The sequence below is a fragment of the Suncus etruscus genome, chromosome 5, assembly GCF_024139225.1.
Source record: "Suncus etruscus isolate mSunEtr1 chromosome 5, mSunEtr1.pri.cur, whole genome shotgun sequence".
Lineage (NCBI taxonomy): Eukaryota > Metazoa > Chordata > Mammalia > Eulipotyphla > Soricidae > Suncus > Suncus etruscus.
The window spans coordinates 72,838,318-72,861,261 of NC_064852.1; the positions used below are offsets into that span (position 1 = coordinate 72,838,318).

At 36.3% G+C, this 22,944-nt stretch overlaps 1 protein-coding gene across 1 annotated transcript in view; it reads left to right on the plus strand.

Moving 5' to 3' along the window:
• The window catches only part of GPD2 (glycerol-3-phosphate dehydrogenase 2), a 115,097-nt gene that overhangs the window by 23,550 nt on the left and 68,603 nt on the right, over nucleotides 1-22,944 (plus strand). The window contains exons 2-5 of the mRNA XM_049773107.1: nucleotides 1,220-1,391; nucleotides 17,872-17,996; nucleotides 19,209-19,306; nucleotides 20,847-21,010. Coding sequence (XP_049629064.1) covers nucleotides 1,220-1,391; nucleotides 17,872-17,996; nucleotides 19,209-19,306; nucleotides 20,847-21,010 — 559 coding nt within the window. The remainder of the gene's footprint in view (nucleotides 1-1,219; nucleotides 1,392-17,871; nucleotides 17,997-19,208; nucleotides 19,307-20,846; nucleotides 21,011-22,944) is intronic.

Consider the following 22,944-nt stretch of genomic DNA (forward strand, 5'->3'; position numbering starts at 1 on the left):
TTGTTTACCTTGCTTTTACTCAAAACAGAGATTTTCCCACTTAGCATGTATCAAGCAAACCTGGGCAGGACTGGCTCAGGATAGGCCTCTGTCCTTATGTCTCTACCAGGGGTGGTCTCTGTATTCAATAAAAACTGCAGTCTGGCAGGCAGCTCTCTTTCTCCACTTGATTGTGATAGATTGCTACTGGCCACATGTATTTCACTCTCATCTTTGTTTGGATTATTTCCAGTGGGAGACCCTTGCTCCAACCCACTTTCCCTGGGAGCAAGTATGATGTTTAGGGTCAATATAAGTTGTGGAATCAAAACAAAATGAAACAAAACAAGACAAAACAAAACAATGACAGATTTCTTAATGTATTGACTTTGTTGCAGTCCACTTTGTTGTGTTAGTTTATTGTTTTTAGGAGCTTTTATTTTATAGACTTTCTAAGGTCCTCCAAATATATTAAAATGTTTTCTGCAAGTAATGATAATTTAATTTAATCACATTATTAATGTTTCTAAAAACCAAAGCAGTGTTTATTTAATGCCTATAATTATATTAAATAATTTACTGTTTTTTTTGGGGGGTGGATACTGTTTGGGGCCAATTTTTAATCGTGAAATCACTCAAATGTTTTTTATAGATGCTATTGGCCACCACTGTTTATTTAAACTATGTCATAACTTTTGCTTAACAGATTCTTTTAAAGACTATAAAGTTAAGCGCACAGAATATATTTTTATTAGAATAAAGAAATAAAGAACATATACTTGTAGAAAGGCATGAAGTGTCGTTTTCTTTTCCTTTCAACACACTTAAATGTTATTTGAATGAATTGCTGTTATTGGATAAAGCACTTCCTTATGTTCTCCTATAAATTGTTTTAGACAAGGTATTTGGGAATTGTATAGTGTAGGAAATAATTGAACTTGACAGAACATAAAGTGAAAACAAGCATTTGAGAGTTTAAATCTGAAACTAGGTGTTCCATTCATGGGGGGGAAAAGAACCCCAACTACCCAGAATTTTAAGATAGCTTTCCCCTTAGCACCATCTTACAACACACATATATATGGGGCAGCTGGCCCTGTAACTTTATGAGGTATTGTGAACTAGGGTCTTGTTCTGGAATTCCTTATAGATGTTATGAATGTCTTTTCTTAGTACGTTGTAAAATTTATTACATTGGCATTCCAGATGAAGTACTGAAAATAGTCTGTTCTTATATCAGGTGAACCTGGCCTATGTGAAAGCAGCAGAGTATGTTTCAGAACCTGTTAACAGGGAGCCTCCTTCCAGAGCAGCTCAGCTGTTGACATTGCAGAACACAACTGAATTCGACATTCTTGTCATTGGAGGAGGAGCAACAGGAAGTGGCTGTGCACTGGATGCTGTCACCAGAGGTAAGTCTAGATGTAGATGCTCAAGCACATCTAACACTTTCATTGTTCTTCCCCTCAATAAACATGCTGTGTGCTCTCTGCAGCTGAAGTTGCTCTTCTGAATTTTCTATCCTATGTGAAACACTTTCATATTTTAAAAATATACTCCCTTACACAGCTTTTAAAATAAAGCATAACTTGTACTTTTGGGATTAAATAAATTCAAGTTTATATTTTTTAGTACACAGTAAATATATTTTTATATGAAATAAAAATGTACCACCTATAGGAAAAGGGTAGAAGAAATTTTTTTAATTAGTCTAGTAAAATAGTTTTTTGGGCAGTATTTCTTAAAAGAACATCATCTTCTGAAATATTCACTGTAATTGGGGAAAATTGGAAAACACAATTGATATAGTTTATGTCAGTCACTTCATTCATTAGGATTAGTAAAGACATGATGGGACTATTTATTTTAAAGCATATAAGAGTAGTTATTTTAGAATCATAACAATGCCATAACATGACTGATTCAATAAAATTGTGTCTTTTGCCTTCTGTGCCTATTCATGTGAAGTTCAGAGTTAAGAAAACCTGGGTGTATTTCTGGCTCATTGGCTTTATCAGCTGTTTGTATGTATATGAACACCCATATACACTCTGGGGAAGATTAATTTCTGCATGGTACTCTATCTTTCAAATGGGGAAAAATGGTTTTGAATGATCATTGTGGATATATACATATCACACCAAGTAGAAACCCAGTAAATTGTCACTACATTAAGATTATATAATTACGAGACTGAGAGATAGCATGGAGGTAGGGCATTTGCCTTACATGCAGAAGGACAGTGGTTTGAATCCTGGTGTCCCATATGGTCCCCTGACCCTGCCAGGAGCAATTTCTGAGTGTAGAGCCAGGAGTAGCCCCTGAGTGTTGCCGGGTGTGACCCAAAAAACAAAACAACAACAAAGATTATATAATTACACTAAATTATATAATATATTTATATATGATGTATAATAATATTATTAATATATAATGTTATATATTACAATTATAGTATATGATATAATTATATTAATTATATATATATGTATAATTGTCACTGTTATTAAGATGAAGGAAAAATTTTAGAACCTGTTCTGGGTAAACCCTTTTGGGTATCCTTACATCTTTTAAATTTGACTTGGGTAGTGCTGCAAGGAATTTTAGTTTCTATGAAATAGTTTTAATGCTTATTTCAGTTTCATATTCAATGATGATAATTTAATAAACATTCTTAAATGTAGTTACTGCCATTAGCATCTTATATTTACTTTTTTTTTAACCTGGTAGAAGCTACACTTATGAAAATGAAAAGAATTAATGATTTAGATTCATGCAGAAAGTATGCTAGGTGTTTGATAATTGCACAGATCCACATTAACAGTTGGCTACCTGTTGATTTTCAGCCTAATTTCTTTTTGTTGATTCTGAATTCACATAAATATATTTACAAGATTGTACATGAGATGATTGATATAGTTGGCATTTTTAGTGTACATACAATTCTATAGTGCTTATTTTAGTAAGACATAACAAAGAAGTTGTGCATTCTATGGCTTTGGGAGCACTGCAGATGTCTATAGGTGAGAATATACATCTCTGTAGTGAATTGTCAGGGAGGAAAAAATTCAGTTTATCATATGTCCAGTGTGGGGGCTGTGAGTAGTTCAGTAGTAGAATCACCTACCTTGAGGACATGAGGACTCAAGATTGTTATCTGGTGCTGCTTCATATGCTAAGTGGAATACTGGTGATATTGCATTTTTTGGGAACTTTAGGATTCTAGTGAGCACAACTAAATGTGCCACAACTATTCTTCTATCATTGCAACAACAACACAAAAACAACAACAGCAAGAGAAGAAAAAACATTGTAGAATTTACATTTAATTTTTTTTAAATGTTATTATTTTTTTTTGTTTGTTTGTTTGTTTTTTTGGTTTTTGGGCCACACCCAGCGATGCTCAGGGGTTACTCCTGGCTGTCTGCTCAGAAATAGCTCCTGGCAGGCACGGGGGACCATATGGGACACCGGGATTCGATCCAACCCCCTTAGGTCCTGGATCGGCTGCTTGCAAGGCAAATGCCGCTGTGCTATCTCTCCGGGCCCTTAAAATGTTATTAACATTGGTTAAGGATATGTTTTAGTTGGGTAGTATCTGAGCAGTACTGCGTATGATCTTCGCCGAGGGTCTGGTTTCCATTTATCACTGTAAAACTAATTGATCTTGCTAACCAATTTAACTCTTCCCATTTCACCTCCTATAACTGTCATTTTTCTACTCAATATCTAATAGTTTGCTTTTATATTTTTAATTTTACAAATATGAGTGATATTTTTCTGAGTGGGAAAAGAGGGTGGTACATTTCAACCAATACCATTTGAGTCAGATACTGAGCCAGCTCTGAGAATACAAACTAGTAATATGTGGTTGCCTTCTCAAGGAACCTATCATTTATTCATTTATTGAACAAATCTATATTTTTTATTTAAGCAGGGAAGAACATTCGTTTAGTGATTAGGACATGAACTAATTCTATATAATTATAAGTGAAGGGATGATGATTTTGAGATGTTTAAAATATTGATCTGATTTTTATTTTTTGTCATTAGTAACAACTAAGAAAGTGATATGCCATTAATATCTCTTTTGGCATATCTATGTGGGATTCATGATTTATAAAAGAAATGGAAAGACCTTGGTTTGAATTTTATTATGCTGGTAGCCTCCTGGGTGTAGCATTTATAATTAAAATGTATGGAGATGCTGAAGTTAATCTGTATTTATCCTTTTAGTACAAATTCTGATCATATCAGTGGCTCTCTGAAGTGTGAAATAATCATGGGCATTTGGTTAATGAATTGTGCATTGTTGCTGTTCATTCATGGAATTTGCTTTTATTATATTTGATGCTTCACTTAACAACAAATTTTGCTTTCTTTGCATTTGATATGTTTTTACCAAATTATTCCTGATTGTATCCATTAATCTTTAGTCACATTTGACAAAAATAAATTACTGTGATCTTTTAAAGTTACCAGTAATAATTAGATTTTTCAGGACATCAAAGTTTTGGGGGGAAACCAGTAGATGTTAAAGGGCTTATATGAAAATGTTTGTACAAACCTTTTGATAAAACACTATACTCAAATGCAATTTTGGTAAAAGATAAAGATAGTAGAAGGAAGAGAAGCCATGACATCTTCATAATGAACATTTATTTGCATTCTTGCTATCTGCATTTCCTTGGGCATCAATTTTCATCTGTTTCATTTGGGAGTATTATTTTATAAACATAATATGCACAATTCTCCTCACGTTCTCCTTGGAGCCATAGGATCAATAGAAACTGCTTCATTGTTTAACACCTCTGTCCAATTCCCTGAAGAGCAGTTGTAGGCATTTTGTGCAGGGGGATATGGGGCAGATAGGATGAGAAAACTGATAAATATATTCATTCCCTCAGGACTCCTTACAATATTTTCTTCAGTTTCTTTTGTTCTTTTATGTGATTTTTACCTTTCTGTATCGGAGATCACTTCAGAAATCATATTGAAAAAATCTGATGTATAAACCTTGATATTTCAATTCATGTTCCAGAGAAGATTGTCTCTTGCTTTAGAAAAGGAATAATCATAGAAGACACATATATACATGTACGCATAACATTTTAGTTCATGATTATATAGAATAGAATGAGCTAATATGAAATCTTGGTCTCATTATAGCTTCATGAACATTGAAAATTATTTTTCCCATGCTGAAAGCCTTAAGTTTTTCAAAATTTATAAAATTTTATAAATAAGTGTTAAAAAATAGTGTTCTTCTGCATACCTGAAGAAAAGTAGGTGTGTACATTGCCAAGAATAGAAAGCCTTAAAATATAGGGCACTCTGGGAATTACAGTTTCTGGACTGTGCTTCTACCACTGCTCCACTCCTGCTTTGAGGGTAGAGAAATTCTCCTTTTGTACAGGAATTTTGCTGTAGGTGAAAACTTATAGTCTGTTGGGCAGTGCTGTTTAGACTCCATGGAAAATTTCTGGTAAAATGAATCTGTAGATTTAACATAATTTTAATTAATTTAGTGCTTTTTTTGACAGCAAGGGAGGAACTTAAATTTCTAAAGTTTATGGGGAGAAATAAGCCTATGAGATTTCCTAGATTAATTTTGAAAAATAATAATGATAAAGGAAGTTGAGATTTATTAGATTAAAGTATATTTAAAAGCTTCTCTTATTAAAATAGATTGCTAAAGGAATTAAGAGATCAATGGGGGGGCGGAGAGATAGCATGGAGGTAGAGCATTTGCCTTGCATGCAGAAGGATGGTGGTTCGAATCCTGGCATCCCATATGGTTCCCCGAGCCTGCCAGGAGCGATTTCTTAGCGTAGAGCAAGGAGTAATTCCTGAGCGCTGCCGGGTGTGACTCAAAACCAATACCAAAACCAAAACAAAAACAAAAAAAAGGGAGAGTGATCAATGGGGAAAAAGTTGAGTCTGGAAAAGATCTAAAATTTAGAATAAAGTAATGTTTTAAAATTGACATTGGTTATTTAATAGTATGCACATATACAGATATGTTCATATTAGTCTATAAATACACATATATTTACATATTATTACTTACTCTTTTTTGTACATAGTTTGGTTAAAGGAAAATAATAAAATACTAAAACTATCAGGAGAAAATATAGATTAATTAAAGACCTATACAAGGGGCCAGCACGGTGGCGCTAGAGGTAAGGTGTCTGCCTTGCCAACGGTAGCCTAGGACAGACCACGGTTTAATCCCCTGGCATCCCATATGGTCCACCAAGCCAGGAGCGACTTCTGAGCGCATAGCCAGGAGTAACACCTGAGCATTACCAGGTGTGGCCCAAAAGCCAAAAAAAAAAAAAAGACCTATACAAGAAGGTTCTTTTAATCATGACAGTAATAAAGTCATCTTCATTTTGAAAATCTTGCTATGTTTTCACAGAAATTAATGAGTGCAAAATTAGAACAGAAAAATGAGAGGGGCTGGAGAGATAGTATGGATATAGGGCGTTTGACTTGCATGCAGAAGGATGGTGGTTCAAATCCCGGCATCCCATATGGTTCCCTGAGCCTGCCAGGGGCGATTTCTAAGCATAGAGCCAGGAGTAACCCCTGAGCGCTGCCAGGTGTGACCCCAAAAAATAAAAAAATAAAAAAATAAAACAAAACATTAGAATGAGAAACTATTCAAAATGTATCAAACCAGGTTTGTTTTTAGATTTGTTCTTTCCTTTTTTCCCTTTTGCTTGTCTATATGTACTTCAATGTATAACTGGCTAGGTTATTTTCTTTTAAACCACTTAATATCTAAAATCTTTTATTTATTGTTCCCTTCTAGGGGTCATAAAATCTTTTTCTTTCTGTTTTTTTTTTTTTCCTTTTTTTTTGATTTGGGGCACCCATGGTAATGCTTTACTTAATGGTTTACTTCTGGTCTGTTATCAGGGATCACTCCTAGTGAGCTTCTGGGGCTCATATGTGGTAGCCTGGGATCTAATTTGGGTAGACTGAATGCAAGGGGTGTGCCCTGTCTACTATCCTGTCTTTCTAGCCTAGAGAACCTTTTTCCTCAATAAGTGATTTTAATTAATTACTTATTTATTTTTTGATTTTTGGGCCACACTTGATGATGCTCAGGGGTTATTCCTTGGCTATGCACTCAGAAATCACTCCTGGCATAGGAGGCCATATGGGATGCTGGGGGATTGAACCACAATCCATCCTAGGTCAGCCATGTGCAAGGTAGATGCCCTACCACTTGTGCTACCTCTCTGGCCCTATTTTATTTTTTTAGAAGTATTGTTATTTTAACTTATGTCATTATTTTATTTAATTCATTTAAAAATTCATTTTAATCTAATTATTTTATATTTTTCTATCCATAAAATTTCATTATTACTATTTTATTTATTTATTTTGATTTTGGGGCAACACTAGGCTCCGCGTTCAGAAATTACTCCTGGCAGGTTTGGGCTACCATATGGGATGTCACATGCAAGACAAACACTTTCCCTGTTATGTTATCACTCTGGGCTCTTTATAGTAGTAATTTTTTATTGTCATACTTTGCTTTTCATACTTCTAATTTAATCACTTTTTTAAACTACAAACGTGTTTATTCTAGATTTACACATTTCAATTCTTTACATACAGTTGCTGGCACTCATACATTCTATTAAGATTTTTTCCATACCCATACCGAGACAAATGTTGTGTGTTAATAATACTAGTTCTTCTGCAAACCTGCTGCTGAGCCATTTAGTGTTGCCCTGGATGCTGGGCTAGGGGTTACTGATTTCTTTCTCCCAGACATGTTTCTTTACATAATCCACAGCCCTGGCTATTTCTCCCTCTGAAATCAAAGCCAGAGTATGAGTCTGGTGTCTTCCCTTTGCTTACAGTTAGACTTGTACTTCTCTTGCTGCTCTGGATTAAAATCTTGCTTGCCTTTGGCTGTTTTCAGCCCAAAGCCCAGCAGGACAGAAAATTTTGATCAAACTACTGTGCATTAACTTGATGACACATTGGTCCATGCAGTATTTGAGACAACAATGTCTGTTACAAATACATATTATTATTTATTTATTTATTTATTTATAATACCACACTCCATCCTTGTTTCCCTTTTTAAAACTTTTTTTCGGGCCACACCCGTTTGATGCTCAGGGGTTACTCCTGGCTGAGCGCTCAGAAATTGCCCCTGGCTTGGGGGGGACCATATGGGACACCAGGGGGATCGAACCACGGTCCTGATCCTTGGCTAGCGCTTGCAAGGCAGACACCTTACCTCTAGCGCCACCTCGCCGGCCCCTTTTTAAAACATTTTTACTTCCCTTGGGGCCGGGCGGTGGCGCTGGAGGTAAGGTGCCTGCCTTGCCTGCGCTAGCCTAGGACGGACCTCGGTTCGATCCCCCGGTGTCCCATATGGTCCCCCAAGAAGCCAGGAGCAACTTCTGAGTGCATAGCCAGGAGTAACCCCTGAGCGGCACAGGGTGTGGCCCAAAAACCAAAAAAAAAAAAAAAACATTTTTACTTCCCACTTTGCATCCTTTCTGTGTCTACCCTGTTATACATATTGGCATCTAGTCTATGCCTTATGTCCAACGTTGTTCCTCCCCCCACCTCCACTTATGTGATTTTTCACTTGTATGGTTGGTCTTCTTGAACTATCTTGGAGATATGGTGTCATGGCCTTCAGCTGAGAAACACTGGGTTGTTGTAAGCATCACTGGTTTCTTCTTTATATAAAAATGTAAGTGTTATATAATGTTTAATAATAGTAATCTAGTATTATAAAATTCTATAGAATGCTAAGATTTTCTGTTAGAAGATACTAAACCAAAGCAAAGGATTCTGATTGTGAGGATTAACAAGCCAGAATTACTTTGCAATATTATAAGAGTGTTACTTTTTTTTTTTTTTAAAGAAATTGATCCTCTATATAAAATGTTCATCCTTTGGATTAGTCACTTTTATTAATGGCAATGGCTTTCTGAAATCCAGAGTTATGTACACAGAGAGCTTTTCAAAAGAAAAATGAATTTCCCTTTCCTAGAGTTTTTCTTTTATGTGGGATGTATTTTAATATTTGTACTTAGGGATACTAATGTACAAAGTACTTGAAATTTTTTGACAATTTTTTATTTTGAGTTTTTGGCTATTTATTTTATATCCATTACTCTCCTCTCTTTAAAAATTGTCTAAATAATGCTATATCTGATAATTTATTCTATTGAAATAATCAAAGTTAGAGAAAGGTTAAATGAAAATATAATATTGCAGTGATAGTGAAGGTAGGGAAAAACTAAATTTTTACAGATGAGTTGGGTAATTATTGTAATTGGTTAATATAATACTATCCCCATATCAAAAATAAAATTATAAATAAATTGACATAGAGAGATGTTTACAGTGAACAATGTTAAGTGAAAAGAGTGTAAATGAAATATAGATCCTATTTTTGTACGAATGTATATGATTATATACATGCATAGAAAAATGTGAACATTTAAACACTCAAATGTCAGCTGTGGTTATCTCTGAGTGGTGTGATTATGGGAGAGTTTTATTTTGTTCTCTTTACTTCTCTGCATTTATTATATTGAGCATGTTTTCATGCATAATAAGATAATCAGTAAAAGGTATTAAAATATACTTCTGTTCTCTTTCGTGTTGTGAACGTTAAATGTCGTACCATTCCTCCCCTTAAATGGTAATTATCCTTCTATATTCATCCAACTGTCTAGAGTTTGAGGTGGTTTAGTTCTAAGTGCTTGGTAGCTGTTCTCACTCAGGTCAAAAAAGGCAAAACTGTAAAGAAATGTATTTATTTAGTTTATACCCAACACCCCACCTATAAGATACAGTGTTAACTTGCTAAAAGATGGGCTGAATATGTTTCAAAAGTAAATTTCAAGTTGACTTTTCCTAAAACTTATACTTATTATTTTCAGAGTGATTTTATTACAATTATATAAATACTCTATCACGACTATCCAGCTCATATGCACACTGAAAGAAATCAATAGTAACAATAAAAAATAAAATAGTGGGGCCGGGCGGTGGCGCTAAAGGTAAGGTGCCTGCCTTACCTGCGCTAGCCTAGGACGGACTGGGGTTCGATCCCCCGGCATCCCATATGGTCCACCAAGCCAGGAGCGACTTCTGAGCGCATAGCCAGGAGTAACCCCTGAGCATCACCGGGTGTGGCCCCAAAACCAAAAAAAAAAAAATAAAATAAAATAGTAATGTCACCTTGGTTTATCTCAGCTAGAGTTTACTGTTTTTCATAAAAACAAAAACCAAAAAAACTGCGCCAAAGAAAAGAAAATAGTTGAACTTATTTATTTTAGCAAATTATTCCCAGCATCTAGGGAGGCCAATCCTTCATTGCCTGATTTGTGGGAGGTCATTCTTTCCCTTCAGAGCAAAGAGTGGCCCCAGTTTCTCAAACCCATAACCTGGAGAAGTTGCTTAATACCTGGGTATATTAGTTTTGTGTTTCCAAGATAATCATTTTACCCAAGAACAAAATATTCATTTAGAATGTTACTTAAAATAGTGCTTAAATCTCTTTGAGATGATACAGTGATGAATGAGTTCTTTCCCTTCTTTGATTTATATTTAAAAATGCCTGAAAATTAAGCTCTAAATTTCAGACGGTAATCTTCGAAGGGAGAGTTAAAGTTTGTATTCTGTCTCTTAAGCATTGAGTTAGTGATAGTTTGTACCATTTTTTTCAATTTGGAGGACTTACATGTCTTACAGGTAAGCTGTCACATTACTGCAGGACTGAGATTCTCTATCTATTGTGCTTCTACCAGTTTTTTCTTTATGTGTCATTATTTTCTACCCCAGACATCCTCAGTTCTGTGATCTGAATCTAAGGGCTAGTTTAATCTATTCCCCCACCTGTTTTTTGTTTTTTTGGGTCACATCTGGTGGTCACTTCTGCTTCTGCACTCAGAAATCATTCCTGGCAGGACCTAGAGACAATATAAGACTCCGAGGATCAAACTCAGTTTGGGCCATATGCAAAGCATATGCCCTAACTTCTGTGCTGTTGCTGTATAGCCCCTCTGTTCCCTTTCTTGATTTCAGAGAAGTTTGCTTTTTTTTTTTAAGGAAGTTTAAATTTTTTGAGATATGAAAACTAAAGTAATATATTTTATAATTTGATTCATGCAAGCCTAATAATTCAAAATTATAAGATTGAGTTTTTTTATTATCTTTTCTGTAGATGGTGAATGAGTTAAAGATATATTTCTGAGGGCCAGAGAGAAAGCTGAAAACACTGGAACACATGCATTCCATACAGTGTGCTTGGGCACTACATTGTCCTAGTGGTTCCCAGCTGGAAACTGTTCCTTGGCTGCTGTGATCCCAAAACAACAATATATATAAATATATATATATATATACACACACATATATATTTAAAAGAAGTGCTTACAACTATAAATTGTGTAGTTTTTTAATCCTCATTTCTTTGTTCTTATAAACAAAATAAATCTAGAACACTTTATATTGTACATTTAGAATATGAAGATAGAAAAGTAATAGAAAAATAAAAAATATATTTTTCTGTTTTAGAGTACTTTTTTGGCAATACGGAAAACTTCTGATGATACTATTAGGTATTTGTCATTTATTTTCAATACATTAATTCATGCAAGTTGTGACGATATTAGAGCACAAGTTCATCTGAGAACAAATCTAGGCAATGACACCTATAAGTCATCTGCTCTACAAATTGAACCACATCCCTAGACTCCTCCTCGTCTTTTCTCTTCTTTTTTTCCTCCTCCTCCTCTTCCTCCCTCTTCTACTTCCTTCTCCTCCCTCTCTTTTTTCTTCCCCCTCTTTTTCCTCTTTGTCCTCTTCTTGCTCTTCCTCCAGCTCCTCTTATTATTCTATTCCTGGGTTTCTGAGACTCCAGTGATTCTTCCAAATGTTTTTTTTTCTTAACTTGATTGATTGGTTGTTGGGCAATACCCAGCAGTGCTCAAGGGTTACTCCTGGCTTTGCACTCAGAAATCGCACCTGGCAGGCTGGGGACTATATGGGATGCCAGAAATTGAACTGGGTCCCTCCTGGGCCAGCTACATGCAAGGCAAATGCCCTACTGCTGCACTATCTCTCCAGCCCCTGGGACTCCAATGATTCTTATGTTGTTTCTGTGGAGTTTATCAAAGACTTCTATTTTCATTTGTTTACATTCTTTAAGTTATTTTTCTACTGTCTGATCATTTGCTTTACCAATTCTGCTGTATGGAATTGTTCTGCATCTCCTTTTCCAGCTCATTGATTCTGTCCTCAGCTGCTGTTACTTGTTTAAGAGGCGATCCATTTAGGTTTTCATTTCATCTACCGAGATTTTCAGCCCTGCTCTTTCAGATTGGAGTTTTCTGATTTCTATCTTTGTGGTCTGTTCAGCTTGATCTATGCTTTCTTGGAGTTCTATGAGCATCCCCCAATTTTTTTTTGCTCTAAACACCTTATCTGAGAGGCTAACTAGGTTGGTACTTTTCGGGTCATCAGAGTTGCTATCTTCATTCTCTATGCATGGTGTTGTTCTGCATTGTTTCCATATTTCCACATTTGTAATGTAGTTTTTAATATGTGTCATGGTGGAGTTCATGGGCTAGAAGATGCGTGAGGCCGCAGAGTGAGTGGAGCAATCATACTCTCTGTATCTACACTTATTGGGTGGAGACAGCTTACTGGGTGTTGGGCCTGAAGAGATTATGTTCGCTGTTGTCTTCTTGGCTGCCTCACTTAGGAAAGCAGGCAGGAATCGAGGCAGCAGCCATTTTTAATGGCTCTCTTGTGCCCAAACACATGGCAGGAATCAGCTTCTACCCTTATTGGTTGGGGACAGCTTACCTGGTTTTGGACCCTGAAGAGATTATGTTTGCTTTCGTCTTCTTGGTGTCTCATGCAGGAAAGCAGGCAAGGAGTGAAGTAGCAGCCCTTGGTCAGTTAATGTGTTTTCCTTCTGATGAGATCCTCTACACGACATTATCGTGTAGGAAGGAATGAATAGCAGCAATTGTCTGGATAAACGCTCTGAGAGAGTATTTGCTCTAAATGCTCTGCATAATGTACCTCATACTAGAACTCATCAAGACTCAGAGTGTCTTCACATGCTCCAAACTGCATGTATCAATAACTCAAAAGAGGTCTTCTCCCCTATTTTAAAATCAATAAGCTAGGACATATGCTTGTGTGACTATCTCACAGGTCCTAGTTATATGTTATATATCATTTTGACTATAATTTTGTAGACTAAGTTCTCCTGTTTTATGCTTAGCGAGGAGAGCAGCATTATTTCTCACCAGAACCTTTGGAAGGTAGTGTGATGATATGATGCTGAAAATAAGAGGGCAAGAAAAAAAGACTAGCTTGAAAGAAATGCCTATTTTAATTTTGTTGGTATTCACTGGGGGTTCTCACATAAGTACATGTGGGTAACTTTTTAAAATGTCCAATACTTGCAAAAGCATTTTGAGGTTTTAAAGTGTAAGCTTTCACTTGAATATCCTGAAATATCCTTGAGAAAACTTGCTAATTCCTAGAGTAGTTACTGCCTCATACTGTGTCCATCTGAGAAAGAAAAGAGAAATCAGAACAATCCAACTCTGACAACACTAGCCCATAAAACTCTCTCATATCACTTTCTAGTTTTTAGTTTGTTTGTTTGTTTGTTTGTTTGTTTTGGAGCCACACCCCATAGTGTCCAGGGGTTGCTCTTGGTTCTGCACTCAAAGAAGTACATCTTGGTGGTGCTGAGGCGACCATTGAATGCCATTGAACAAACTGGGTTGACCTTATGCGAGGTAAACATTCTGCCTGCTGTGCTGTCTTCAACCCCTCACTTCCTAGTTTTGTCTTTTGTCTATGAGGCTGCACAGCCTCACTCTTGCTGTGTTCATAGCCCTTGAATCGTCTTCTACTATCAGCTCTTTTCTGCCTCTTCTCTTTCTCTCTGGAAGTGTCTCCTACAGAGAAATCTTTCTAAATCTTTTTTATTTTTGTTTTAATTTTTGTGCCACACTGGGTGATGCTCAGGGGTCATATTATCCTGGCTTTGTGCTCAGGAATAATTACTCCTGGCAAGTTCTGGAAACTATATGGCATTCAAGGGAGCCAAAGCAGATTGGTGGCTTGCAAGACAAGCTTAAAGTGCCTAGGTGGTTCCTCTGACAGATACAATGGTATTTCTCAAAACAATATCTTAAAGCCTATGGGGAAAAATTCAAGTATTACTCCCTCTTTAATAATCAATAAAAAAAAAAACCCCAACAACTTGAATTCCCTTGATTCTCCTAACAGAGAAAGTGTATCTGAATAGGACATTTAAACTAATGCTTGCATATCAAGTACAAGTCAAGTCTTGTACTTACTAATGAAGTACTGACTTCTTCAGACAGACCCAAGATTTCTAGCTATAATCACAGAGGCATTTTTCTTGTGAGATCAGATCTATATATTAATGTAAGAAAAAATTTTCACAGGATAGGACCCAAATGTCCCAGTGTTGATCATTTGTGTTATGCCTTCTACGGTTTCTCCCTCCAGTATTTCTTCATTTTGTCCCTTCAGCCCCTTAATAAACTGGACCATTTCATGCATTGGCCTTTGCTTCTTGCTTAAGTGACCTTTGTACTGATAACTCCCTTCCTTCTTCCACCCATCTTGAATACTTATGCCCCATATCTGCAGTTTTTCATAAGATCCTATTGCCAGGGACATTAGAAATCATTACTTTGGTTTCATTTATTGTTTACCCAGGGAATTGTGCCATTAGTAAATTACCCCTGAATTTAGTGGCTTTTGGAACTCATGATTTCATAGTTCCAGTGAGTTAGGAGTTTAGTTGTATCCTCTGGCTGATTTATCAGTTGCTAAGTAGCTGTTTGCTAACTGCTCAGGCAAGGACTGTTGGCAGGAGTCAGTTTCTCACAAAACACAGGGCAACTTGCTTCATTTGACCAGGCGGGAGGGAATACTGGTAAACAAGAGCGGAACCTAAATCACAAAAGTGGTCTGTTGATCACTGTTATATTTGACTTGTTTTAAAGGCAAAATAGTCCAAATCATATGACATGAAGAATTATGAAATGAATCTTTCCGCATAGTAATGACATCTTTGCACCGTAGCCTGCAAGGATCCATTTGGGCACTCAGGGGGAATCTATGGTCTGGGTGCGAAGCTTCTTTTGGTTTGTTTTTGGGCTATACCAGACAGTACTCATGGCTTTGTGCTCAGAGGTCACTTCTGGTTATGCACAAGGAATCTTAAGCAATTGTTGGGAATCAAACTCAGATTGGCTGTGTTCATGACAATTACCCTACCCCCCATTTTTCTTTTCTGGCCACAGAAGTTTTTTCTTTTTCTAGGTGGGGGCACAACCAAAATGATCCATTCTGCACACATGGATCACTCTTGGTGGCCTTACGGGACTGTGTGGGGTGCCAGAGATTTAACCTGGTTAAGGCAATTGAACCATCCTGCTAGCCCTTCTTAGAAATGTATCCTCTCTCCCTCTGACTTTCATCTCTGCCTGTCATGTGTAGTTATCTTGGTACCATGACTGACTGCAAGGTTGAAATAGAAGTATATTTAAACAATCTATCTCTTAAAAATGCCACTTGAAAGTTAACTCCCTCATTTGAACTTCAACTAAAGAAAAAAACAGTCTATTTTGATTCTGGAAGAATTTTCCATGTTGGACATAGTAACTGAAGGTGATGTGGCTTACCAAGATAGTGCATTCTTAAGAGATTGCAAATGTGATCTTGACCACACAAGTTGAGGGTTTTTTTTTCCCCTGAGTTTAATGTCTAGCCTAATGTATTCTATGTAATTTTAAATATAGTACCTCTAAAACTGCTAAACTTCGTTTACTTAATTCTGTGTGTGTGGAGTGTGTGTGTGTGTGTGTGTGTGTGTGTGTGTGTGTGTGTGTGTGTGTATTGGACTACATTCAGTATTGCTCCCAGTTCTATTCTTAGGAGTTACTCTTGACATTGCTCAGGTATTGGGCACTGCTTAGATAACCTTCTTGTATCAGAGATCGAAACCAGGTCTCCCACATGAAAAGCATGATTCAGTCAGTTGAACTATTACATTGTGTGTGTGTGTGTGTGTGTGTGTGTGTATGTGTATGTGTTCTGTACTATATCTACTAATCACTCTGAAATTTTCAGTTAAGAATTTCATAGATATTTGTTATTAATGCTTAAAAATAATGACCTCGGTCTATGATGCCTGTTATAACTATTATTTTTCTAGTTATTTAGAAAATTAGCCACTTTTGCCCTCAAATCAAAGTTTTCTTACTATTTTCTCCACAGTTTCCAAATATCTTTTCCTTTTGAGTCCAGAGGAGTGCCCTGTTTCTATGATGACATTTGGGCACGATATTTAAACTGTTAAAAGTTATAAAAACGACCCTTTGGTTGGGGCCGGAGAGATAGCATGGAGGTAAGGTGTTTACCTTTCATGCAGAAGGTCATTGGTTCAAATCCCGCCATCCCATATGGTCCCCTGTGCCTGCCAGGGGCGGTTTCTGAGCATAGAGCCAGGAGTTACCCCTGAGTGCTGCTGGGTGTGACCCAAAAATCAAAAAAAAAACAAAAACAAAAAAACGACCCTTTGGTATTAAATGTAATAAATGACTCTGAATTGAATACATGCACAGGTTCTCTTGTATGAGCTTGGTCAGCCCATACTGCTCTAGCTACATATTCTTATTGTAATTGGATTCTTTGACATTCTCACATCCCCCAAGAGTCAAGGCAAGCCATGAAAAATTCCTCCTGACTTGACGATGATGTACACTTTGGGTTTTATATTTTCACTTGAAATTTTGGGTTTTATCTCTACCTAGTAGGTGGTACTTGCCGTACAGCTAGCTTTTTCTAGCCCTGAAGTGGCAGGCGTTATTTTACAAAAGAATAGATTTCCTCACATGCTAAGGAAAGGATGTGGGTTGTGGGAGGGAGATAATGTCTAGGTCTATTTTCTTTTCTTTATATCTGGCCATTTGTACTGGCTTTATTTGTTCTGGCCTGTTTTTGGTTTTTTTTTTTTTTTTTTTTTTTTTGGCTTTGTGTATATGTATTAAACTATTTTTTAATTTGATGTTCCTTCCAATTAAAGCTTATTTTCTTTATTTGTTTTCTGTTTTGATATCTTTGATCTTTTATCTTATGTTATGCCTATTTAATGCTACTCTAAAAAAAAAAGAGATAGTATGAAGGAACTTAAACCTAAACTTTACTTTAGGTTATTTACACACGAGAGGTGAAGAGATTAGGGTCTCAAACTCAATTTACCTGGGGGCCGCAGGAGGCAAAGTTGAGGTGATCCTTGAGTGCAAAGTCAGTAGTAAGCCTTGAATATTGAGGGGTGTGACCCAAACAACTAAAACAAAACAAAACAAAAAATATTCCTCTAGGGCAGGGCCACAAAATGTTGTACAGAGGGCCGAGTTTGAGACCCCTGGCACTGTCTCTGGATTCCTATAGTGAGTGATGAATGTGAGTTTTGGAAGGCTTCATAGTAACACTGAATTAAACCTACATGATTAAAGATGGATGCCTGGCTCTTCTTTGACCTTCTAAAGACACCAGAGTATGTTACCGCTATGAAATTGTAGTATAATATTTTCTAGTTGTGATTCATTCACAGTTTAATATGCTTCTAGTTCTGGTTTGACTTTTCCCTCAGGAAGAGACTAAAATCTCTTCATTATAATATAGACAGTGTTCTGCACTTTGAATACAAATTTATACATGTTCAGAGTAATTTTTCTTCTGATTGTCTCTACCCTGGAGAAGTGCCTTTAATGAATTACATACAAATTGTGTAATTTAAGAAGTTAATTTGGTTTTCTGGTTACACAGGACTGAAAACAGCCCTTGTAGAAAGAGATGATTTCTCATCGGGGACCAGCAGCAGAAGCACTAAATTGATCCATGGTGGTGTGAGATATCTTCAGAAGGCTATCATGAAGTTGGATTTGGAGCAGGTGATTATGTATGCCGGTTGTTAAACAAAAATTGTGACTATGCTTGCTTTTTTTCTACCCAATTAAATCATTTCTTTAAATAAAGAGAAGGTTCCTATTGGCAATACCTATTTAGCTTATTTGCTGGAGTCTCTTTTAGGACAGTTCTGCCAGCTCTATCCTGTAATACTATGTTTATAGATTTTCAGAAATAGCAAACTTACAAAATCATTTATAAATGTGATCCTTTTTAACAATTGTGATAGATTGGGGGGGGTGGCAATGACCCCCGAATAGCTGTTTCCCAAGCACTTTCAAGGGAGTTGTGTTGTAGTACAGAAATTGATCATTCTAAACTGCTACCACAATCACACATTCATCCTGTTACTGACACCTGAAGAAAAAGATGTTCTGTGTCATGCATTCCTTAGGTTGCATTTGATTGTGTCCAGTCTGCCACCATCTGAAAACTGCAGTGGGTAAAATGACATTTCCTAGAGAGGTAAAAAAAATATCAGTTGAATTCCCTATCAGCTTTTCATACAGGAAGAACACAGCAGTTCTCACTTGATACTGTCATTTTTGGATCTGTCCCCTTTCCTTAAGTGTCTTCAGCATTATGATAGATGCAAAGAAATGAACAGAAGAATTTGAATCAGATGACTTGTGATGTGTTCCAGTTTATGTATTCAAATTCTATGTGCCTCCTGCTTCTCATTTGTAAAATTAGTACTATTACTGGCTCTTCAGTGAGACTGAATGAGGACTAAGGTTAAGAAAAAAGCTTTTTTATAATCTACAGAATACTCCACACAACTCCTGAGTATCATCTCTGATGAACCAGCGGAAGAAAGAAGGAAATGTTTAAGTGGGGATTTAAGTTATCTGTTATCTCAAACATGAGAAAATATTATAGGGGAATGAGAAAGGAGACAATGCTGAGAATGCAAGATAAATTGTTACAATAATCTTGCAACTGAAGTCAGGAAAATATCTTACACCTGGGAACTCTGACAGCATGTTTTTCTCCTATGCAAATACAGTTAAGGTTTCTAAAAAATCTTTCAGGTTGACAGCATGATGTATTATTAGAAATTTGATTAGGAGAGAGCTATCCTCCCTCAGAGGTAGAGAGGTTTCTGTGTATCAATCAGTTGGCAGGGTGTCTATTTGCCATTTGAAAATATTATGATCTGTTACTGCCAAACTAATTTTCTCTGTTTTGCTTTTCAGTATAGGATGGTAAAAGAAGCCCTTCACGAGCGTGCCAACCTACTAGAAATTGCTCCCCATTTATCAGCTCCATTGCCTATAATGCTTCCAATTTACAAGTAAGCCTTTGATATCTTCTTTATACTATTTATCTATCTGAGGTCAGTAGAATAACAAAGTGTTAATGGATATTGTCCCTTGATGTGCATTTCTTAATGGAGTTTTAATTAATTGGTCCTAACCTCTAATCTCTTTGTTTTTTATTGGGGGAGGGCTACAGTTGGCAGTGCTCAGGAGATAGGCATGGTTCTGTGCTCAGGAGTCACTCCTGGCGGGCCCCATGGACCATATAAGGTGCCGACGATCAGCCACATCCAAAGCAAAAGCCCTACTCGACTATTGCTCTGGCCCCTAATCTTCAAGCCTTTAAACATATTTTTTTCTTTGTTGTATTTAAAAGTATGGACTTTTTCCCCTAATAAATCTTACCTATATTTGAGGGCTAGATTAAGAAAGCAATAATATGTATTTTATATTTATTTACAATGAGTAGTTTCTCTAGTTTTCTGTGAGTTTATCAAAGAGCCTTTAGTTTGCCTTGGGGAATATGAGGGTCAGATGTAGATTGCAGTGACTTCTCAAAAATATCTTTTTGTAAAATTTGAATTTAACAGGTGTCAAATTTAAATTTAAAGCATTTTGAGTTATTTTAACTTTCTGAATTAACAAAAACTAAAATCTTATATAGAGGTGTCAGATTTTGAATTATAAAAGCTACTTTTCGAAAACTATTACGTTACCTTTGTATTACTGGTGATATGAAACAGCAGATTGTGTTACTATTAGCTACCTATTTTGGGGCCTACAAACAGACACATTTTATAATGTTTATCCATATTTTTGTGTACATTGCTGACAAAAATTAGTGATTTTCGTGGCTTTTAATCTAGTCCAGTTAAACCAATCTCTAGATACATGAAGTCCTAAAAACTATTATTGATGTTCCAAGCTTTCTTTTTTTTTTGTGGTTTTTGGGTCACACCTGGCAGTGCTTAGAGGTTATTCCTGGCTCCAGGCTCAGAAATTGCTCCTGGCAGGCACGGGGGACCATATGGGACGCTGGGATTTGAACTGATGACCTTCTGCATGAAAGGCAAACACCTTACCTCCATGCTATCTCTCTGGCCCTGTTCCAAGCTTTCTTTTTTTTTTTTTTTTTTTGGTTTTTGGGCCACACCTGTTTGATGCTCAGTGGTTACTCCTGGCTATGAGCTCAGAAGTCGCTCCTGGCTTGGGGGGATCATATGGGATACCGGGGGATCGAACCATGGTCCATCCTAAGCTAGCGCTTGCAAGGCAGACACCTTACCTCTAGCGCCACCTTCCCGGCCCCCCGTTCCAAGCTTTCTAATATGCAACTAGGCTGAGAAGAACCCTGCCTTAGAGGTGTTTTATTAGGGATCATGATGATTTCATTTACTGATGTAAAATTTGGCTAGGCTAGTATCATAAATAATCACGTTGTTGTTTTCTCTCTTTTTTTGCAATGCATGTTCTAGATAGTTTTTGCTTTTCTTAAAAAAATTTTGCAACTTAATATGACATTCTACTATGCCGGGGTCTATGTATGAAGAACAATTCTCTCTCTTTCTGTTGTAGGTGGTGGCAACTACCCTACTACTGGGTAGGAATCAAATTATATGATCTGGTTGCAGGAAGTAATTGCCTGAAAAGCAGTTATGTCCTCAGCAAATCCAGAGCCCTTGAGCATTTCCCAATGCTCCAGAAGGACAAGCTTGTAGGTGCAATTGTCTACTATGATGGTATGTGATTTTATTTTCACAAGGTACTTTTCTCTTACTCAGAGCTATAAAGATGCACATATAATGTATATACACATACACATATATACACTTATTATATTTTAACTGAGATCGTTTATACCCTTTTAATAATAATCTTTTGCAACACATGTGCACATTTAAATTATTTTTAGTATGAGCTTAAAAAACTCCCATAGAGTCTTGGTTTTTGTTATTGCTTGTTTTTGCCTGTTCCATCCTTGATTTATACTTTGTTGCTCATGGTTGGTTTGACCCAATTTCCATTATGAATTTGGACCGCACCCTTTTGCCATTTAATTTGTTATATATTTGCCAGTGAATACTTGCCTTATGAATATATTATAATGTTGAAAGCAGCTGAGGATCTGTTAGTTTTTCTAGATGAAACCTCTATTTTCAAGGGGTTATAAACCTAGGAAAAAATGCCCCCTGGGCTGAAATTGACATGTTTGTGTTTTGCACAGAACACAGTTCTTGAAAGTATAATTTATGTGATGAAGGTATATGAACATTGCATCCTTAAGCTAAACATTCAGTTTCTATTGTTTATTTCATTGTTGTTCAGTATAGAAATTTTAAGTGACATTAGTATATATTTGCCACTTCTTCATTCCTTTTCCGTGTGTATCTGTGAACAATATAGTTTTGTACACTTTATTTGAAAGAAATAAAAACTTAACTTATCCCCTTCCTGGTATAAAACAAAAATAAAGCTATTTGTGAGCTTTTGAGATAGCTTTAAGGTCATGTGAACTTGGAATATAGTCTGAGCATATCACTTGAGTTAGGTTGTCTAGCCCTACCCCAGCTTTTTTTTTTTTTTTTTTTTTTTGACTTAAAAAATAAAACACATCATGGGGTCTTTGATACTAAGTATTAAATATCTAAACTCTTTGTATGAAGAAACAATTTTTGTCTTATTATTTTTTTCAATAGCCTTAGACGAGTCTGTCTTAGTATTGGATTTCCTCAAGGCCAGTCCCACCTTTGTTGTTCTTTGTATTCTTAGGTTTTTTTTTTCCCCCTTGGTTTTTGGGCCACACCCATCAAAGCTCAGGCGCTACTCCTGGCTGTGGGCTCAGAAATCACTCTGGCAGATTCCAGAGACCATATGGGCTGCTAGGGATGTAACCTGGATCTGTTGTGAAGGAAAATGCCCTACTTACTGTGCCATTGCACTGCCCCTCTTAGTTTTTGAATCAATTTAGTTGTGTGAAAGAATCAGTTTAGCAGTTCTTTACATATGGCTCAAAATGTCTTTATGTTTTTGCAAAGTGGGCATAGGGGAGAATGTTAAGAAAGTTTTTTTAGGTATAACGGCACTAACATATAAAGCTAGAAAATTTACACTTTTATCTAAACTCCAAGAGAATGACCACTTAATGACTTTTGTGGTGTCCTTGTCTAAGTGCATGTATTAAGGACAATTTTATGGCTTTTCTTTCTACTACCTCAGATCCTTACTGTTAATCCAGATGGAAGTGTTTGGGATCTTGGCCTCTTATTTATCCCTTTTAACATATATACCCTCTCACATACATGACCATTTTCTTACTATCTAGTTTTCTACAATAAATACTTTCATTTCGTGTGTGTGTGTGTGTGTGTGTGTGTGTGTGTGTGTGTGTGTGTGTGTGTGTATGAATTCCCTAAGAGTAGTATTGGTAGATCTAAATTTGTTGATTTCATTGTTACTGAATGACTGGATTTGTGACATTCTCTACTGAAGTTATAAATTTTCTATATTTCTAATATTTTTATATGGAGAAACCAAAGAAAATATATTCCATATAAAGCAGAAGTATTATCCTATTAGAATAAAGAGGAAAATATTTTAAAAGTGATTCTAATAAATAAAATTAAAAAATAAAAATAAGTGATTCTAAAATATAAAATCTTGAGTAAAAGAGATA